The following is a 19,613-nucleotide window of genomic DNA, read 5'->3' as shown; positions in this document are numbered from 1 at the left end:
ATTGAACCTAGCCGTGAGTGGCCGCCGAGGAGGATAAGGGGTTAGAGAGATACCGGCGTCAACGGTCGAGTCTGCTTGGTTTTGTCTCGACTAAGCTACTTCTCTGTGACGCAGTGATTTCTTCGCTAGGTAGTTGCCGTGGTTTCGTCGGTGGTAGGTTTTCGTGGATGTGAGATGTCTTCTCAGATGTGGTCGTCAAGGAGAGAGGGAATCACTTTTGATAGAGTCGGGTCGCGCCAAAAAGGCCATTGGGACGCGACCACTAAAAACGCGCCGGTGTGCAGCGTACCGGGCCAGGTAAGTGGAAGCTTAAACGCCAATTGCAGGGGAGCCCCCGCCACATTGGAGACGTTCGCAGCGTCCCCAGTGACCCCAATTAGCTGGGAGACGGCAAATCGGCCATCACTGTCCTCATCATCCTTGCTCACCCAGCTAGCCTCGTCGCCGCAGTCTGCGACTACATATTCGTGCCTCCTCCTGGTGATTGGCAATCTAAGAAAGCCTGCCTAGAGAACATTGACGACTACACACCATACGAAGCCTTGTTAGAACAAGAGCCAAACCGAACGAAAAAGCAGCCAAACTTCGGGGACGACACTGATTGGGACGTCCGGCCCTTCACCACGACTCCTCGACCGCCGCGAACATGAGCACGGCGCGGATGCGACAATGACTTCCCGAAGCACATCCTTCTCGCACAGCCCGCACCGGCCCCCGCGCCCTTCCATCAGCTCGAGGATCTCCTTTGCCGTCTCGACCGCCGAACAGAGCGAGCACGATGACGAGACCGCCGGCGCCCCGCCCGCGAGTCATCAGCAGCAACAGATCGAGGACGAGATCGCCGAGATCAAGCGCTACGAGGACTTCACCACCATAGACTGGGTACAAGATGCCGCCAGGGAGCAGGCGCGCAAGAAGCTGCGTCGAAGGCGGCGCGCCGGCATGCTCGACACAGGTCAGGCGGCGGGCTGGAGGTATCGTCTGCGAGAGTCCTACGACGCTGCGCAGGGCTGGCTCGTCGTCACGCTGATTGGTATTGCCATTGGACTCAACGCTGCGTTCCTGAACATCATTACGGAGTGGTTGTCCGATATAAAAATGGGGCACTGCACAACGGCGTTCTACCTGAACGAGAACTTTTGCTGCTGGGGAGAGGACAATGGATGCGACGAGTGGCATCCCTGGACGGGGTTTGGCCCAGCCAACTACGTTATCTACATTGTCGTTGGCGCCCTCTTCGCCTTCACGTCGGCCACTCTGGTCAAGTCGTTTGCACCGTACGCCGCGGGATCGGGTATCTCGGAGATCAAGTGCATCATTGCGGGCTTCGTCATGAAGGGATTCTTGGGATTCTGGACGCTCTTGATCAAGTCCGTCTGTCTGCCCCTGGCCATCGCCTCTGGTCTGTCCGTCGGCAAGGAGGGTCCCAGTGTACACTACGCCGTGTGTACCGGAAACGTCATTTCTCGCTTATTCGAGAAGTACCGACGCAACGCCTCCAAAACGAGAGAGATACTGAGCGCCTGCGCCGCTGCTGGTGTCGCCGTCGCGTTCGGTAGTCCAATTGGCGGAGTGCTTTTCTCTCTGGAAGAGATGTCTAACTACTTTCCCCTCAAGACGTTGTGGCGCAGCTACTTCTGCGCTCTTGTGGCGACGGCTGTGCTTGCGGCCATGAACCCCTTCAGGACGGGACAGCTCGTCATGTTCCAGGTCCACTACGATCGCTCGTGGCACTTCTTCGAGATTGTCTTTTACATCATCTTGGGCATCTTTGGCGGTCTATACGGCGCCTTTGTGATGAAGTGGAATCTGCGGGCTCAGGCATTCAGGAAGAAGTACCTGTCAAAGTACGCCATCGCGGAGGCAACGATTCTCGCGGCCGGCACTGCCATCATCTGCTATCCCAACGTCTTTTTGAGGATTGACATGACCGAGAGCATGGAAATCCTGTTCCTCGAATGCGAAGGAGCTGAGGACTACCACGGCCTCTGCGAACCAGACAAGAGACTGTCCAATATCTTGTCACTGGCTCTGGCTACGATCCTCAGAATCCTGCTGGTCATCATCTCGTACGGCTGCAAAGTGCCAGCTGGTATCTTCGTTCCGTCCATGGCCATCGGGGCTTCATTTGGGCGGACAGTGGGTATTATTGTTCAGGCCATTCACGAAGCCAATCCTACGAGTGCTTTCTTCGCAACCTGCAAGCCGGACGAGCCATGTATCACACCCGGCACGTACGCATTCCTTGGCGCTGCTGCCGCGCTGAGTGGTATCATGCACATTACCGTATCTGTCGTTGTCATCATGTTTGAGCTCACCGGCGCCTTGACGTACATTCTACCCACCATGATCGTGGTGGGTGTGACCAAGATCGTCAGCGAAATGTTCGGCAAGGGCGGCATTGCGGACAGGATGATCTGGTTCAGCGGGTTCCCCTTCTTAGACAACAAGGAAGAGCACAACTTTGGCGTCCCCGTCTCGGAAGTGATGCGAAAGGAGCTTACATCTTTGCCCGTGAGCGGCATGGAATTCTCCGAGCTTGAGAAGCTTCTTAAGGAGGACAAGTACCAGGGCTTCCCCATCGTTGAGGACACAACTTCAAAGATCCTCGTCGGCTACATCGGCCGCACCGAGCTGCGCTACGCCATTGACCGCGTACGGCGAGAGAGACCCATCAACCCGGAGGCCCGATGCACCTTCTCGCCTCCGCCGGCGTCACTCAACGCAACTACTCCACTTACGCCGACTGTGACGGTCAACCTGGACCCGATGTCGACCATGTCGGTTGACTTCAGTCGCTACATCGATACCACGCCCGTCACAGCGCACCCGCGCCTACCACTTGAGACCGTCATGGAACTGTTCCGTAAAATCGGCCCCCGAGTCGTGCTCGTCGAGTACCACGGCCGCCTGTCGGGTCTGGTGACGGTCAAGGACTGCCTCAAGTACCAGTTCACAGCCGAGCACGCTGAGAATCCGCGCGATGACTCTGCCTTTGCGGAGAGCCAGGAGAAGTTGTGGAGTGCGATGCGGCGTGCGGCTGGGTGGGTTTCTGACAAGGTGACAACGGCTTCCGGCGGGAGAATCCAACTTTCGTCGTTTGAAGAGCGACGAGGTATGGGCGGTGGAAGCAGAGGTGGTGGTGGTAACAACGGCAGCGGAAGCGGTGGGGGAAGGCCGGCTGGGGCGCAGATATTAGACGGCGACGAGGACGACGTCGATGACGGCGCTTTGGAGCTCGAGAACCGGTAAACGGAGGTTTTCTAGATTTATTTCATTTGGTGCGGGCGATTCTCGGAACTTTGGAGTTTGAAACGTGTGATTCAGGTGGTGAGGGACATGGTCATCTTGGGAGGTCGGGCGTATGTATACAACAATGTTAGTTACGAACATATAGGGGTTTGGGCACATAGACGTCGAATAGATTTGCGGTGTTCAATTGCTGCGAAAGCACATCTCGTCGTTCCTTCTCTCCTCGCGGCCCTGATCTTACCAACCTCCCCGTATGAATACACGAGAAGGGTATATAACCCCAACCCCCCCCCCTTCCAGTCCATTCCAGTCACCAGCAGGCGCCTCTCTAAGTCGAGAGGTCAGGTCAAACTGGGACAGGTGGTGGAATGGATTATGGTCAACAATCGATTTACACATACGCCAACCAGCCTACTCGGCGACAGGCTTAGCGAGTACCCGAGTTCGAATCCCAGCATGAGCACCAAGAGATGTAGCCTCCAGTTCAGCACCGGCGGGGTGAACTCTTTTTTCGTCTTGAACCCTTTGGTGTTGAGACCCTTTTGATATCTAAATGCATAGGGTTGAAGGAAGAAGCAAATGGTTAAGGGTGGTTGAGAGGACTCGCGATATTGAGGCCAGCGCTTTCTGATATATTTCTCGGCTACCTGGCGTTGATTTTGTAACAAGAGTGAAGGAGGTGAGATCTAGGCGTCTTCTCCTTCTTGACGGCACATATGCTAGTGAGTCAGTACTTCTTCGGAGCTCAGGGAGGTTATTTCTTTAATACAAGGCACACTCCTCTTACTTAGGCCATCTAGGCCATCTAGGTCATCCCCTATTATCCAACCACCTTGCATCCCAGCTCTTGTAGGGACCAAAGATCGATGAGCTATCAATAGGCAGTATCCTTCCGATAACCGAGAGATATAGTTCTAGCCGGAAATGGCGAAGGCCTCCACCGTTGGCTCGCGGTCCTGTACAACGCTATGGACGATAGCTTATTCTTTTTCACTCTTCTAGCTGTGATGATATTGATAAGTTACATGTCATGCGGACCCCAAGCCACTACATCCATCAATATGCTTCACTTATGGCGAGATAGCGGCCTCCATCCCCCCTTTCAGAAGCTTTAGTAATCATCTTGATTGAAACGATGGGCTAGAGATGCTCTTAGACACTGGACTCGGATATTTCGCATCTCCCAGCCGAGCCTGGTCCCGAAATAACATGGGCAAGGGATAATCTCCCTCGTCGAGTAGAGTAAAAAGCGCAAGCAAGGTAGCAGTTCTCACTGACTAACCTTGAGAGAAACTTCACAACCAGGCACCTCTGCGGTTCAACACAGCCCCACACGAATACACTCCTCGTCGTCCTTCATAGCCCACCAAGTCGCAGAGTCTGTCGGGGTGGGCGAGAAAGTACACTTTGGGCCAGTGGTTCATCGTGCGGCTTCTCCTTCACTGACGCGAACCTGCCATTTAAAGTCTACAGATGCCTGGCGTCTCGCTGTAGCATTATTTATGCCGGTTCGAATCACTTTTTTTCACTTTTTTTTCTGTCTCTTTCTTTCTTAATGCAGAGTAACGAGCATAGCTTGATGAAGCATCGCTAATAGAAACTCGTTTGCACTCTGAGGAGCGGTATGCGTCGAGTGGTAGGTAGCGACTACCAGATCATGCAAACACTCATGTACGGAGCCAGTCGCTTCAGTTGTATACAAGCAGAGAGAAGTATTTGGAGCTCATCTAAGTTCACTCTTAATCAACTCGGGGTATTGTCTATCTATCCAACATGCATGATATATATAAGCAAACATGTACAAAGTCTCCTATTTGCAATCGCCTCAGTCTAAACTCAAGTGCGATGTTCCGCAGAGTTCAAGTCCCCCAAATCGACAATATCCTCGTCCTCGGAGTCCTTGTCCTCGTCGCCGCCATCCAGCGGGACGGGAGCGAGACCCGGCTGCTGCGGCACCGGCGCGTAGTCGCCAGACTTGTCCGCCTCCTCATCTTTGCGGCCGATGATGACGTTGCCGGCGACGAGCATGGCGGCGCCGACCCACCAGAGCGGCGGCAGCGACTCGGAGAAGATGACGAAGCCGAGCATGGCGGTGATGACAAAGTTGGAGGACGTGTTCATGATGGACACCTGCGTGGTTGACTGGCCCTTGGCAAGTGCTTTTGTGAAGAGAGTCCACATCTAAGGTAAGTGTCAGTTGAGTTCACGTAGGTGAGAATAATAGGCTGGGCAACTCACGATGCCGTTGAAGACGAGGTTGAGACCGAAAAAGACCTGAGACAGGATTAGCAGTTTGATGATGTTGAGTATTCAATTCAACTCACTGCTCGCATGACAACCTCAAAGGCTCCTTCGATATCTTGAAGATGAAGAAAGTTGGAGATTGCTTGAGATATTGTCGTTGTGAGCTCAGTTGTGGTCCTATGCAGTTGTAAGTAAAGCATTCAACAGACCGTAGCCCGACAGTGTGCCTGAGACACTCAAAATGAGCGCATTTAGTTCACAGAGCTACCAACTAAGAAACAAGTTGCTCTGGTAAAGCAAAACAGTGAACTTGGTTCTCAAGCTGTGATGTCGACTCAAAGTGTTAAAAAGTCTTGGCATCGCACTCGATAGTCCCCCGAATGAGCCGAATTGAGAATATCAACTCACAACTTTGCAAACACGCCGTTGAAAGCAGCGCAAGCGCCGCTCGCAACGGCCAGCACAATCCACTGATTCCGTCGTGCCCAAGCCATGCTCTCAGTCGCTTGCTCGTCGTCGTCTTCTGCCTCGGTTGGCGGTTCGCTGTGTGCGTCGTCCTCGTGGCGTGGGAGCAGCGGACTGCGCTCATTGTCCAGGGTCGTCGTCGTCGCGCCCGCCATGGTGGGTATCTGATCCTTTTGAGAGCGGCGGTCGGGGGCGGATGCTGCGGCGGCTTGTCGCTGGCGGAGCATTATGTGGAGAGGGAAAGGAGAGGAAGAGGAAGGAGGGAGATTGGGTGTTGGTGTGAGTGATCCCTGCTAATTACTGCTTTGCTTGGATGGGACGGGATGGATGACGGCCTTGGTGGTGGGCTTGGCGATGGGGGATGAGGTAAGGTAGCTCGGTGCGTCGCTGCTACTGCTGCTGCGGTTTCGGTGCAGCAGCAACTCCTGCACACAGATGTACCCACGTGCCGGATAGAGTGTGTGTGCGCGCAGAGAAAAGAGAAACGGGTTCGCGGGAGTTGGGAAAGTCTGATGGCGACTACCGGCGTGTGTGTCTCAATGGTGTGGATGGGATTGTTTGACAAAGTCCTCGAGAAGTCGCACGACTAGTGTAAGGGGAACATCCCAGTGCGTACAAATCCAGGGGCACGCGTCCTTGTCTTTCAGAGCCTCGGAGGTGTTGTTTCGCTGTTTGAACGTGGGTCTGACAAAATCTTTGTACTAGTACCACTGGAACTTGGAATAAGTTTTATGATGAACAAAGGAATTCGATTGGCGACCAAGTCGTTGGAATCACAGGCCGTTGAGGCTGAAGGGGAAAAGAAGCGCCAGGTTACCAGTCTCCAATCGCCAATTGCCAGGGAGGAAATCCGACGCGGAACCACTTCGGCTGTACTCCCCGTTTCCGGAAGATGGGGCCCCGGCTGGCTCAACAGTTACCCGGCATCGGCTTCCCCTCTACAAAGTGGCAGGGGCTATTGCTTCAACTTCGAGGCTCAGAAGCTAGAACTTGTAAGCACATTATGCGGCAAATCTCTGTCTCTATCCAATTCACCGGTATAACGCATAGATGCCAATGGGGGCCATATCCGACATCGTGACTGGCCCAGTTGGGACAAACGGGATAAGATGACGTATGATGGGCGAGCAGTATTTATCTACATACTGTGCAGAATAATACAATGGCAAGAACCAAATCACTGCGTTGAGCCAATTTCTACAATCCAGCTATAATACCATTCCGAACTTGGGTTTTGGTCGCAGCGAATCATGAATCAAGATTACCAGTCGTAACATAGTTCAAATGCAGGCAGCCAGTCTATTGTTGCGCTGACGCAAACCTATGAACGATGCTGTATAAACCTCTGATGGTATCAAAATGGCAATCTTGAAAGAACAAACTCCCGTATCCTTAAACCGTGCCATCGTAAGAGCATGAACCTGAACGCCTGTAATATGCAGCCACTGGGGGCGCTCGTTGTCGTTCCCATCGCCCTTGTCCGCAAGTGCGTCTCGTTCGTGTATCCGAGTAAGGTGGTCGACGCCGCCTCTAATGCTCACTATCGTTGACGCATACCCTTCAAGGGCCTTCACCGGGCTTCTTGGCGTTGCAGCTGACGATCTTGACCTTGTCGGCGGTCACGATCTGCCCGCCATTATCCAGCTTGAATTGAACGTTCTTGATAAGAAACGTCCAGACTTCGTCGCAGAATCGGTAGGTGCTCAGGCTTCCCTATGATGCGCGCAACGTTAGCTCTGATTCACAATTCTCGTGCCAATTGGGGCGCATCTTCTGCGCTTTCCAAGAGGGAATCGCTTATAAACTAAAAGTATTCTGAGTTATGCGCCGGAGGCTGGCAATAGAGATCGAACCCCGGCGCAAACGAGCAAGATGGTAAGTAAGCAGCACGTACCTTGAAAGTCAAGCGAGCCTTGACGCTCTTTTGCAAAGCCTCTGTGATGGCCTGGTCGAAGTTGGCCAGGATCTTCATCGCCAACTGAGGGTGAATACGCTCCTCGCTGATGAGATCGTCCAGCATATCTGTCAGCGCAAGGCCGATGCTGCATCAAGCAAATGAGTTAGTCATCTGTAGCACAGTTATGTAGTAATTAATTTGGATGGCGCTGTACCTGCTACGGCGATAAAGCTCGTAGAACGATTGAGGTGCGGCGGCCATCTTGGAGATTTGCTCTGATCTCCTACGGGCGGGTCGTTTTAGGCGGTTGTGAGTGTGAAAGAGGCGAGGTTGTATTTATAGTGGCATTGTTTGAGGATATCCTTGGATTCTGCTTATTCATCTGCTGTATGTGGGGCTGACATGCTCTTGCCGTGGCTGATGACACCCTGGTGCCTGCCACGCCTGTCAGTCTTTCTTGCCTTGACTCTGGCTCGCATTACCTAAGGATGCATCAAGCCACATCATGTGACCATCCCGATTCTGGATCCCTCTGCCTTACCTCAGATACCTTACCTCACTGGCCTGGACTAGAGAGCTCGACGTAGCTGCAACGCCCCCCAAAGCCCTCCACCGTCAACAACAACCACGACACAGGCAACGCAACGCACCGAATCGAGCACGATGAGTCTCACATATGGCCTGGGAGGCATTGGGAGCACCCTTCTCGTTGTAGGAGCTTGTACGAAACCCCATCTCCGCGATGGCATCGACTATTCCGCGAATCACAGTCCCAGCTAACACCTTTTAAATAGACATGCTCTTCACGGGATCGGGCGAGGCTTTCAACGTCGGCGAGTTCCTCGAATCTATCTCACCCTACGCGTGGGCGGACACGGGCATTGCCCTTTGCATCGGTTTGTCCGTTGTAGGCGCGGCATGGTATGGAGCGAAGCTTCCCAGCAATTGACGACACAGGGCCAAGGCATAATCTAACATGGCGACCAAATCTAGGGGTATTTTCATCACCGGCTCCTCCATCCTCGGCGCGGGCGTCAAGGCCCCGCGTGTGCGAACTAAGAACTTGATCTCCATCATTTTCTGCGAAGTCGTCGCCATCTACGGCGTCATCATGGCTATCGTCTTCTCCGCCCAGCTTGAGAACGTCCAGGGTGAGGTTCTGCACGACGGCAACAGCTACTACACTGGTTTCGCCCTCTTCTGGGCCGGTATCACCGTCGGAATGTGCAACCTCATCTGTGGTGTCGCAGTCGGCATCAACGGCAGTGGAGCCGCGCTGGCCGATGCCGCCGACCCTACACTGTATGTTTGTTCCAGACACGATGAGCGATCTTTTACATGTGCTAACTAGCCGGGGTACAGTTTCGTCAAGATTCTCGTTGTCGAGATTTTCAGCTCTGTCCTCGGTCTTTTTGGTCTGATTGTTGGACTTCTTGTCTCTGGCAAGGCCAACGCTTTCGGCAAGGCATAAGGCATAACAAGCTGTCTACACGATATGAAAGTTTCGAAAAGAGGAGGTTTATCACCGACAGCATAGCAACTATCTACCTCGGACACGATGTACAGTGGAGCACTGCATTACACCAAGGTTTACTTGGGCGGGCGTTAATGGCATACAGGCAGGGCGAGGACATTTTGTATTGTACACTATCAACGTATTATAGCTCCTCATCGAGATGATTTCTGCGCGTCATAAACTTTCGACCTCTGATTCGCTTAGTATAGGATCTCGGCCCAAGTCATCTATACGCAGCTGGTGTATTCTATCGGGTATAAGAGTTGACGAGTATCCTTTGAGCTCCTTGCAAGCACAGCTAGGCACATGAGGGATCAACTTTACTGACTGAAGACTGAAAATCATGTCATCATACACGCATTCTTATTATTGGTACGGGCGTAGCTTAACGATTCAATACTCCACACGGATGTCCCCCATCATCAGAGCCTCCACCTTGGCCCCCTTCTTCAACGGCTGTGAACCGGCCGGGAGAGCGAGCAGGGCATTTGCAGACTTTAGGCTGCCAACCTTTGAGCTTCGTTGACCGCCGGTACTGCTCGCAGACAGAGACCCGTCCTTTCCGACGGTGACTATGGCGCGGTGGTGCTCTGGCCGAGCCTTGTCGAGAGAGAAATCGTGACGCAACGTCACGGGAACCTTGGGCAGGCCCGCGGGCTCGATGCCAGACAGCTTATGCAGCGCCGGCAGGACAAAGAGGTGAAACGTCACCAGGGCGGACGCCGGGTTTCCCGGCAGCGAGAAGATGGTCTTGGTGACCCGCTTCCCGAGCGTCGTCTTGACGGGCACCGTGGCGAACGTGGTCGGCTTGCCGGGCTTCATGGCCACGCGGCCAAAGTGGATCGTGCCGCCGAGGGCCCGCTCGATGGTCGGCTTGAGCAGGTCCAGCTCGCCCATGGAGACGCCGCCCGTGGTGATGAGCAGATCGCTGCGGCGGAGCCCTTCGCGCAGGTTCTCCTCGAGAGCCTTTTCCTTGTCGCGCGCGATGCCGAGGTCGACGACTTCGAAACCCCACTGGCGGGCTGCAGACATGAGGGTGATGCGGTTTGTGTCGCGGACTTCGCCGAGGCGAAGGCCGCCCGGGCGGGAGGGTTCGATGATCTCGTCGCCCGTGGAGAGGATGCCGACGACGGGGCGCTTGTAGGTTTGGACTTCTGCTACGCCGACGGCTGCGAGGAGACCGATTTCGCCACCGACGCCAGAGATTTGTTCACCCTTTCTGAGGATTGTGTCGTTTTCTTGAATGTCGCTGCCGACTTCACGGATGTTCTCGCCGGGTTTGATGCCGTCAGCGAGAATCTCCACCTCCTTTTCTTCCTTTTCGTCCTTGGTTTTGGATTTCAGAATGGTGTCCTCGACCATGATGACCGAGGTGGCTCCCGGGGGTAAAGGGGCTCCTGTTGTGATTCTCGCGATTTCTCCTTCCTTGAGGGTCTTGACCTCGCCTGGGGCGGCGTGGGATACTGCGGTGACGGGGAAGACGCCCTTCATGTTGCCGTCCTCGGGTACCACCACCGCGTACCCGTCCACAATGGATGCCCTGAAGGCCGGGACGCTTTCTCTGGCCGTTACGTCTTCTGCGAGAACCGAGTTGATGATGTTGACGTCTACTTTGGTCGTCACGACCTCGGCGTCAGGGGTGAAGTCTTTGATCAGTCGCAGGGCATCGTCAACTTCCAGCATCGGGTACGGTGACTCTCTGTATCTGCGACTTGGGCCGAGACTCGGATCGTTGGAGAGGGGGTTTTCTTCCGGCTTGGTGTGTCTGACGAGGCCCCCATGGCCATGGCCGTGAGTATGTGAGTGTCCATGGCCGTGGCCGTGGCTGTGACTGTGATCATGGCTGTGGTGGTCGTGAGAGTGCGCCTGCTCTTTTTTGGATGTTGATCCTACAGAGGCGCCTTGGATTCCCGCCTCAGACTCGAGTTTCTTCACCCCGCCAGAGTGGAGGATCCTGGAGTCAGCGCCGGCGGCCTGTACGCACGCATGCGGCAAGGTCTTGAGGATGGCTTGTAAGTTTTCCTTGGCGCCCTTAGGGGAGCCGGGTAGAGTGACGATGACGGTGCTGTTGCGTGTACCTGCCACCGGTCTTGACATCATTGCAACTACTGCAGTCAGTTTTTGTGTTTTTTGTGAGTATCATACTCACTTACATGGAGTCACGGCAAGGGATGCAGCGAGCATTCCGTGAACCAGGCCTGGGGCGGTCCTATGGAGGAGGGTTGCGACAGCCTTTGCTTGGTGATCAGCATCCATCGATCGCATATATGCAGATATGTCGTTCATCGTACCTCGGGCGTGTTATCTGACATAGCGAATCCAGTTCCACCAGTAGTAAGGATCAAGTTGACTCCTTCCACGGGACCCAAATCCGCCCAGAGCATGATTTGCCGTTGGATCTGGGGGACATGATCTTGCACAATCTTGGTATCGGTGACCTGCCATTTACCGCCACCCTCATTTTCGATCACATCTCGTAGGATTAGTTCCGATTTGTCTGTCGACGGGTCCTTCGATGCTGTCGTCGACACGATCAAGATAGCTACTTTGAGCGGGGTGTCAGTCATAGTGGAGGTAGCTCGAGATGCTATAAGCAGTGGTGAAAGATGGTTTCCAGACACAGTTTTCTTCAAGATAAATCGGCGACCATCAAGCACATCAAATCAGATGAACTAGGTATTTTTCACCTCAATGGATTACCTAGTATGCCTGGTGACGTCGGGAGCTTGTGGTAGGAGGGAGCTAGGTACCGGAGGTGAAGCTCCCCGCCTTAGTCAGCAATGATACTCATGTCCTTGCATGGACCCATTCCAACGGATTGCACTTGCAGGATACGTACCTCAAGCTTGAACTTTTACAAGACTCAACTTTCAAGGCCGATTTCCTCCTCTCGTTGGATGACGCGATCTTGAGCGCGCCAAGATGGTCCGAATCAAAGAGAGATACATTCTCGTCAATATTCTGTACCCGCCAGAAGATTCAAATCAAAAATCCAATGTTCCAGATTTTGTGGTGATGCATCAACCGACGACCGGAAGTCTCACACCTCAGTCACTTCTTAAGGCGATACGAGCTGAGGTCGCTATTCTTTTCGGTGATTACGGTTCTGGTGCTATAGAAGGAAATCTCGTCGGTGAGTTCACGGAGAAGGATACGTCTGTCTGTGCTGAGCAGCATCTAACAGTCATGTAGTCAAGTATCTCTCTCAGGCGACGTCGACTTTCATCTTGAAAGTGAAGAGAGCGCACTACCGTCTAGTCTGGGCTGCTCTGACGTTTATGAATCGCGTGCCTCTCAAGAGCGGAGAAGGCAAGCCCTGCACCTTCAAGGTTGTCAGAGTCAGCGGGACCATTCGAAAGGCCGAGGAAGAGGCCATTCGTCAAGCGAGACAGCTCGTGCTTGCCGCCAAAGATTCTTCCGCGGCTGCTGCCGGCGGCGCGTTGCCGCTTTTCTCAGAGCCCAGGACCGAAGCCGAGGACGCGGTCATGTTCGATGCGTCGGACGTGTCTGACGAAGATGACGTGGTTGAAGATGACGGCTGAAGGGTATCATTTGTTCTTGCGCACTACTTTTATGCCACTATCTGCAGGTATCGTCATGTCGCCAAAGTCTGGATCATAATCGTCGGCCGCCGGCGGCGGCGCCTGCCCGGCGCTGGGATCATCCTCCTCCCGCATCTTGGCCTGCTCTTCCCATTCCTTCCGCTCCAGCTCGTCGTATTCCGCCTTACGATCGACCCAGCGCTCCTGGATATCCTGCACCTCCATCATGGACGACTCGTTGCGCATTGCGACCTGCCAGACGGAGTCATTTGCGCCTTCTGCACTGCCAAAGGCGTATCCTCCTGCTCGGTCGATCACCCGGAGGAGATGCATCATGCTCTTCTTGTCTTCGACTGCGAGGACCTCGAACCGGACTAGGCTGTAGCTCTCGATCATGTTTGACACGGCTGCATTGAGTCTGCCGAACTTTTCGTTGCGCATCGCCGGCGATTCTTCTTCCAAGTATGGGATCAGATACGAGAGGTCATCGACGTCGGTATAGTATTCGAGGTTGAAGGGGAGATCGTCATAGGAGGCGACTTTATCGATCTTGGTCAGGACGTTGATGTGTGGCATGTCCATCTGGAGCATGGCGCGAAGGGCCAGGAGTAGGTTGGAGATGTACAGCGAGGGTTGGGTCAAGCAGAAGGAATCGGAGAGATGTACGACGACAAGCTAGGAATACGTCAGCGAGGTCGGTCCGGGGGGGAATTATCGTGGGCAGCTTACTCTAAAGCCAATCTTCTGCAGCCTAAAGAAGATATTGCGCAGAGAGTTGTGGTGTGTGTATAGCTCGACTTGACCCGGGCAGTCAAAGAGAATGTAGTCTTCGCTGAATTCTTTCAAGCCTTCCTCCAGCCACTCCATGTTGTGCTCGAGCTCCTCTAGGGCATAGAGGATGCCGCCGTTGGGGCCCAGCTTGTCACCAGCCATGATATCTTCTAGCTTGACGAGGTCGCGGATATCGAGAGCTTTCGGATAGTTTGTGTGATCGTTTGCGGGATCGAGGTTGACCACGGAGCATGCGCGGCCAATGGCGCCCATAAACTGGTGCACTAGGCGCATTGTATTAGCATCGTAGACGACAAAGTTGTGTGTGTTGGCAAGGGTAGCCTACTGCCATCGCAATAGGTGCTCTTTCCAGAGCCTGGAGCACCGAGAATGAGCTGCGCAAAGGGCATCGCGTCTAATTGTTGGGTGTTAGGTTCAAAACATGCGTCGTATAGCGAGAGAAAGTGCGCAACTTGGTGTCGATAGTTGGTTGTTGGAAATCGTGAACTGATCTTTAACGATCAAAGTTTCCTGGTGTATGATTTACACAAGTGCAGGCCAGTCGTGCCCCTCCATGCAGCATTACCAACACCACCACATTAAGGAAAGCCATGGGCACTGTTAGGCCGGGCTGCCGTCACATGCCGCACGTTCCGCCCGCTCTGGGAACTTTTTGGCGGGGTGGGGCGGCACAAACTGGCTGACCGCCCGTGCCCACCTCATGTTCCTCCATGCTGCAAGCTTCTTCAAGCTCCCCCACAGCGCAAAAGCTCTTTTCTTCCTCCCTCTTCTATTTTTTCCCTCTTCTCTCTCCAACCACCTTCCACCTCGGTCCTGCGTCTCAGCCACCAAACAACGGCTTAAAACCAGAGGCTCTCCCTTGCCCGCACCCTGCTAGCCTCAGGGTCGCACTGCACCATGTAATCTGTCTTTTCACCTGCTTGCTGCATTATGCTGCAACGCCCGTCCCAACATAACACACCGCAGCCATGTCGTCGTCCGACATTTCGAGTGCCACCCACGCGGTATCAGAGAGCTTGTTGGCCACAATGAAAGCTTCTCCCGAGGCCCTGCCGTCCGCGTTTACGCGTGCGCAGGAGGTCGTCGCAGCTCAGGGATCGTCCAGCTGGCTGGGGCTTTTTGGCCGGTTGATCCTCGCCATTCTGTCCTTGATCTCTTCGATCCTGTATTGGGCGATTCGAATCGTTACCATTACAATTCCTACCGTCCTCTTCACCTTGTTCTCGACAAGCTGGACTGTGACGATGAACGCCACTACTCTGTACGCGCTTCATCATTCTATCAGGCTGCCTCTGAGCTTCTGCTGACTTGACGCGCAGCATGGTAATCATGGTTGCCATCATATCCGCCGTCAGTTGGGTGGTGCGATATCGCATCCTCAACATGTACTCTCGACTTCCTCCGGAGCCGCAGAGGAAAGAGCCTGACGTCGACTTGTTCCCCGAATCCCACGATGAGGGCAAGAAATCAGGCCTTTCGAGCTATTTGGACGAGTTCCTCAGTGCCATCAGAATCTTTGGCTACCTTGAGCGGCAGGTCTTTCACGAGTTGACCCGGAGCATGCAGACTCGCAAGCTTATCGCTGGCGAGACCTTCAACCTGGAAGAGGAGAAGGGATTCTGTATCGTCGTCGACGGTCTTGTGGAAATCTTTGTCAAATCTGGCCGAAATGCTAGAGCCATGGATCCGGACCCTTGCGACAGCTTCGGGGGAGATTCTGCCTATCCTGGAGAAGACGACGACATGTCATCAGCCCCACAACAGAGATACCAACTGCTTACGGAGGTTCGCAATGGAGCTCCCATGTCGTCCCTCTTCTCCATCATGTCACTGTTCACGGAAGACGTCAAGCTTCGTTCGACAGATGACGACACCCCGGAACCCACCTCAGGCAGTGGTGGACTAAGAACCTCACCATTCCCGCGCACCGCAGGCTTCCGCCGCATGCCATCAGACCCTGCCAGTCCGTTCCCAGCAACTCCCGAGTTTCCAGAGACCTCGGAGGAAAGGACTGGGGTAAGGATTGAGGAGCCTCCAAAGCGGGCCACTACACCCAACTTGCCTGGCAGCGCAAGAATTCCACCTATTTCGCTTGACAGCAGCGGCAGTGTCCCCAGCAGTGCTCGCCAGCCGAAGCGCCCTCCTCTTCAGAGTCGGGCAACTTCTGGCTCAGCGCACCCAGATATCATTGCAAGGGCGACGGTAGACACGACTATCGCCATCATCCCAGCAAGCGCATTTCGCCGGCTCACCAAGGTCTACCCCAAGGCCACTTCCCACATTGTTCAAGTCATTCTCTCCCGTTTCCAGAGAGTTACATTGGCGACGGCCTACAATTACCTGGGACTCACTGGTGAAGTCCTGCAAACGGAGAAGAACATGCTTTCTTTCACCTCATGTCAGTTGCCCAACATGCTTAGGGGCGATGCCTTGCAGCGTCTGAAGGAGAAGTTTGATCGGGAGCGAGAGAGAGTGGGCGGCGAATCGGAGAGCAAAGGCATAGCACTGCACAACGCAAACGCGCATCGTCGGCGGAAGTCAACCTCGACTCTTCGCAAGGATGCAATGATGCATTCCATGACCACCAAGGAGAGGTCATTTTCTCAGGTCGCTACTACCATCGGACCGCCAAGGGAGAGAGCTTCCACTCAGACCAGTCCTGGTGATCTTTTGGCCAACATCCAGTCAGCACGGCATATTGGCCACCGACCATCTGGTTCGGCTAGTGTTCACCTCGAACAAGTCGCTGACGCTCTCCGTCACGAGGGTACAAGCCCGCTTGCCCAGCGAGCATTCAACCCGTTCACAACTCAAAGGCAATCTCGAGGCTCGATCGACGGCCGAGAGTCCCTGGATGAAGACAACCTCTTCCGTCAGTCCATCCTTGAATGTATGTTCAAAGCGATCGGTCTGAGCAGCAACGGAAGCGTCTCCCGTGAGGCTGAGTCTGTCGAAGGATCCCCACGGCTCTTCTCTTACGACCAGAGGCGATCAAGACCTGGACTGGGCAACAATGCATTCGGTCTAATGGGCCCTTTCGATGCCTCTGGTGATGGAGACACGGAATCCATGACATCTGGAGGCTTTACACTGAACACGCCACCCAATGCGCATATCCTGGCAAGCGATATGAAGGATGATGTGGAGATTGTCTTCTTCCCCAAAGGTTCCGTTTTGGTTGAGCAAGGCGAGCGCAATCCTGGCCTCTACTACGTTGTTGATGGCTTCCTCGACATTTGCACGTCGAAGGAGGACACCTCAGCAGACATTTTGCAGTCCTCAAGTAGAACGACTCTGCACACCGACCATATGGGTATGGATGGGTCTCCTGCGTATCCGCCTGATCATATGGACGCGAAGAAGAAGCAGCCCTATCGTCGCAGTGTGTCACTCATTAAGCCAGGTGGCCTTGCTGGATACGTAGGCACAGTGTCGTCGTACCGATCTTTTATCGACGTCGTGGCCAAGACGGACGTCTATGTCGGCTTTCTGCCGCGTTCCGCTCTCGAGAGGATCGTCGACCGTTATCCCATTGTCCTGCTTACAATGGCTAAGCGACTGACGAGCTTGCTCCCGCGTCTAATTATGCACATCGACTTTGCCCTTGACTGGGAGCAGGTTGATGCTGGTCAAGTGCTTTTCCATGAGGGCGAGGAGAGCGAGGCAATTCACATTGTTCTCAATGGCCGACTTCGTCTCGTGCAGGACAGGAAAGATGGCGGTGTCAGTGTGCGAGCCGAGTTCGGTCAAGGCGAGAGTGTGGGTGAACTCGAAGTCTTGACGGAGTCTGTCAGACCAGGCACGCTCCATGCCATCCGTCAGACTGAGCTGGTCAAGTTCCCACGCACACTCTTCAACAGTCTTGCCCAGGAGCACCCGAACATCACGATCAAGATTTCCAAGATCATTGCGTCGCGGATGAGGAACCTTGTCGATGACCCCTCACAGCTTCTCTCCAAGGAGGCAGGCAATGCCAACACAATCACCAAAGGCTCTTCGTCACTCAACCTAAGGACCGTCGCGATATTGCCCGTGACTTCTGGTGTTCCTGTGGTTGAGTTTGGTAATCGGTTGATGAACGCCTTGTCTCAAGTTGGCCCTGCAAACGGTGCCACCTCCCTCAACCAATCTGCCATTCTCAACCATCTCGGCAAGCATGCTTTCAACAAGATGGGCAAGCTGAAGCTCTCCCAATACTTGGCTGATCTCGAGGAAAAGTACGGCCTCGTCGTATACGTCGCAGGTAAGATCTCTCTTTTTTTCTCTATTCACCTACACTGTCCTTTTTATGATGAACAAACACCGTTTGCGGAGGCAAAAGCCGTTGATGGCCAAACATACTCTAATTTTTTCCTGATTGGACTACCTATCTCACGCTTGTTGATGACACTCGTTGCTTGAACACCGATGCTAACTATGCATCAGACACCAACGTCAATTCTCCGTGGACTCAGACGTGCATCACTCAGGCGGATTGCATCCTTCTTGTTGGTCTTGCTGAAGGATCTCCGGAGATTGGAGAGTATGAGCGATTCATGTTGGGCATGAAGTCGACTGCGAGAAAGCTTCTTGTTCTTCTCCATTCTGAGAGGTACTCCCAGTCGGGTTTGACTCGAGCCTGGCTGAGGAATCGGATGTGGATCAATGGTGGACACTACCACGTCCAAATGGCTCTCGGGGCAAACATCATGCCTGCGCATCCGCCCTCAAAGCGAACGAGCACTTTGAAGGAACGGGTTCAGATTATCCAGGCGGAGATTCAAAAGTACACTTCGAGGAAGGTTCGGCACAGTCCATTCTACTCTCCAGATGCACCCTACAAGGGCGACTTCCATCGTCTGGCGAGACGTCTCTGCGGCAAATCTGTTGGCCTCGTCCTAGGTGGTGGCGGCGCAAGAGGCATCACCCAAATCGGCATCATTCAGGCCATGGAAGAGTCTGGCATCCCCATCGACGTTGTTGGCGGGACCTCAATCGGCGCGTTCATCGGCGCTCTATATGCCCGCCATGCCGATGTTGTTCCCATCTTCGGCCTCGCCAAGAAATTTTCTGGCCGCATGGCCAGCATGTGGCGTTTCGCTCTCGATCTCACATACCCGACTGCCTCTTACACCACGGGCCACGAGTTCAATCGGGGTATCTTCAAGACGTTTGGCAAGACTCAAATTGAAGACTTTTGGCTCGAGTACTATTGCAACACGACAAACATCAGCAAGAGCCGAATCGAATACCACACCAGTGGCTATGCGTGGAGATACATCAGAGCTTCCATGTCACTGGCTGGCTTGCTTCCACCGCTCTGCGATGAGGGCAGCATGCTGTTAGATGGTGGCTACATTGATAATCTGACTGTCTCTCACATGAAGAGGTTGGGTGTGGACACCATCTTTTCAGTTGACGTTGGGTCACTGGACGACGATACTCCACAGGCGTATGGTGATTCGCTGTCGGGAGTGTGGGCATTCTGGAATAGGTGGAATCCGTTCTCGGGCACAGCCAACCCGCCGACGTTGGCCGAGATTCAGGCTAGACTGGCTTACGTGTCTAGTGTCGATGCTTTGGAACGGGCGAAGACGATGCCAGGCTGCTTTTACATGCGGCCTCCGATTGATGACTATGGCACGCTCGACTTTGGCAAGTTTGACGAGCTCTACCAGATGGGATACAAGTATGGACAGGAGTATTTGCAGAAGCTTAGAAACGACGGGTCGTTGCCGTTCATGGAAGAAACGGAAGCAAAGAAGGCGATGCGGCGGACCATGGCACCCAGGAGAGCCAGCATCTAGTAGATTCTCAGACCTTAGACATGATTTGCCTACACGAGGAGCATGAATGATACCACCTTTGCACTGCCACAACGGACCAATATGTTTCCCTTTGCGATGTGTGCCTCAAAATTGATGTT

General features: G+C 53.9%; 8 protein-coding genes across 8 annotated transcripts; 4 read left to right on the top strand and 4 right to left on the bottom strand.

The window, feature by feature from the left end:
• Positions 1–669: 669 nt before the first annotated feature.
• Positions 670–3,252, top strand: CPAR01_11018 (voltage gated chloride channel; the record flags this gene model as incomplete). Its single annotated transcript, XM_060495277.1, has 1 exon — positions 670–3,252. One exon carries the CDS (start codon positions 670–672, stop codon positions 3,250–3,252), a length of 2,583 nt encoding a protein of 860 aa, XP_060345625.1.
• Positions 3,253–5,088: 1,836 nt separating this feature from the next.
• CPAR01_11017 (uncharacterized protein) lies at positions 5,089–6,188 on the bottom strand (the record flags this gene model as incomplete). The annotated part of the gene is made up of 4 exons (XM_060495276.1): positions 5,089–5,433; positions 5,491–5,526; positions 5,577–5,673; positions 5,905–6,188. 4 exons carry the CDS (start codon positions 6,186–6,188, stop codon positions 5,089–5,091), a joined length of 762 nt encoding a protein of 253 aa, XP_060345624.1.
• A 1,333-nt stretch (positions 6,189–7,521) lies between these two features.
• On the bottom strand, positions 7,522–8,119 carry CPAR01_11016 (transcription initiation factor IIA; the record flags this gene model as incomplete). The annotated part of the gene is made up of 3 exons (XM_060495275.1): positions 7,522–7,674; positions 7,856–8,003; positions 8,073–8,119. The coding sequence occupies 3 exons, from the start codon at positions 8,117–8,119 to the stop codon at positions 7,522–7,524; spliced, it is 348 nt and encodes a 115-aa protein (XP_060345623.1).
• Positions 8,120–8,521: 402 nt separating this feature from the next.
• Positions 8,522–9,329, top strand: CPAR01_11015 (ATP synthase subunit C; the record flags this gene model as incomplete). The annotated part of the gene is made up of 4 exons (XM_060495274.1): positions 8,522–8,579; positions 8,653–8,779; positions 8,852–9,160; positions 9,221–9,329. The coding sequence occupies 4 exons, from the start codon at positions 8,522–8,524 to the stop codon at positions 9,327–9,329; spliced, it is 603 nt and encodes a 200-aa protein (XP_060345622.1).
• Positions 9,330–9,767: 438 nt separating this feature from the next.
• On the bottom strand, positions 9,768–11,941 carry CPAR01_11014 (molybdenum cofactor synthesis domain-containing protein; the record flags this gene model as incomplete). Its single annotated transcript, XM_060495273.1, has 3 exons — positions 9,768–11,479; positions 11,528–11,606; positions 11,666–11,941. The coding sequence occupies 3 exons, from the start codon at positions 11,939–11,941 to the stop codon at positions 9,768–9,770; spliced, it is 2,067 nt and encodes a 688-aa protein (XP_060345621.1).
• A 355-nt stretch (positions 11,942–12,296) lies between these two features.
• CPAR01_11013 (Rpp14/Pop5 family protein) lies at positions 12,297–12,916 on the top strand (the record flags this gene model as incomplete). Its single annotated transcript, XM_060495272.1, has 2 exons — positions 12,297–12,507; positions 12,567–12,916. 2 exons carry the CDS (start codon positions 12,297–12,299, stop codon positions 12,914–12,916), a joined length of 561 nt encoding a protein of 186 aa, XP_060345620.1.
• Positions 12,917–12,922: 6 nt separating this feature from the next.
• Positions 12,923–14,097, bottom strand: CPAR01_11012 (uncharacterized protein; the record flags this gene model as incomplete). Its single annotated transcript, XM_060495271.1, has 3 exons — positions 12,923–13,591; positions 13,646–13,971; positions 14,034–14,097. The coding sequence occupies 3 exons, from the start codon at positions 14,095–14,097 to the stop codon at positions 12,923–12,925; spliced, it is 1,059 nt and encodes a 352-aa protein (XP_060345619.1).
• Positions 14,098–14,676: 579 nt separating this feature from the next.
• CPAR01_11011 (lysophospholipase NTE1) lies at positions 14,677–19,494 on the top strand (the record flags this gene model as incomplete). The annotated part of the gene is made up of 3 exons (XM_060495270.1): positions 14,677–14,969; positions 15,028–17,951; positions 18,134–19,494. The coding sequence occupies 3 exons, from the start codon at positions 14,677–14,679 to the stop codon at positions 19,492–19,494; spliced, it is 4,578 nt and encodes a 1,525-aa protein (XP_060345618.1).
• Between the last annotated feature and the right edge of the window lie 119 nt (positions 19,495–19,613).

Source organism: Colletotrichum paranaense (assembly GCF_030867605.1).
Source record: "Colletotrichum paranaense strain IMI 384185 chromosome Unknown Scaffold_9.1, whole genome shotgun sequence".
Classification (NCBI taxonomy): Eukaryota; Fungi; Ascomycota; class Sordariomycetes; order Glomerellales; family Glomerellaceae; genus Colletotrichum; species Colletotrichum paranaense.
Note: the sequence above shows the minus strand (reverse complement) of the source record. Positions and strands in the feature narration are given on the sequence as shown.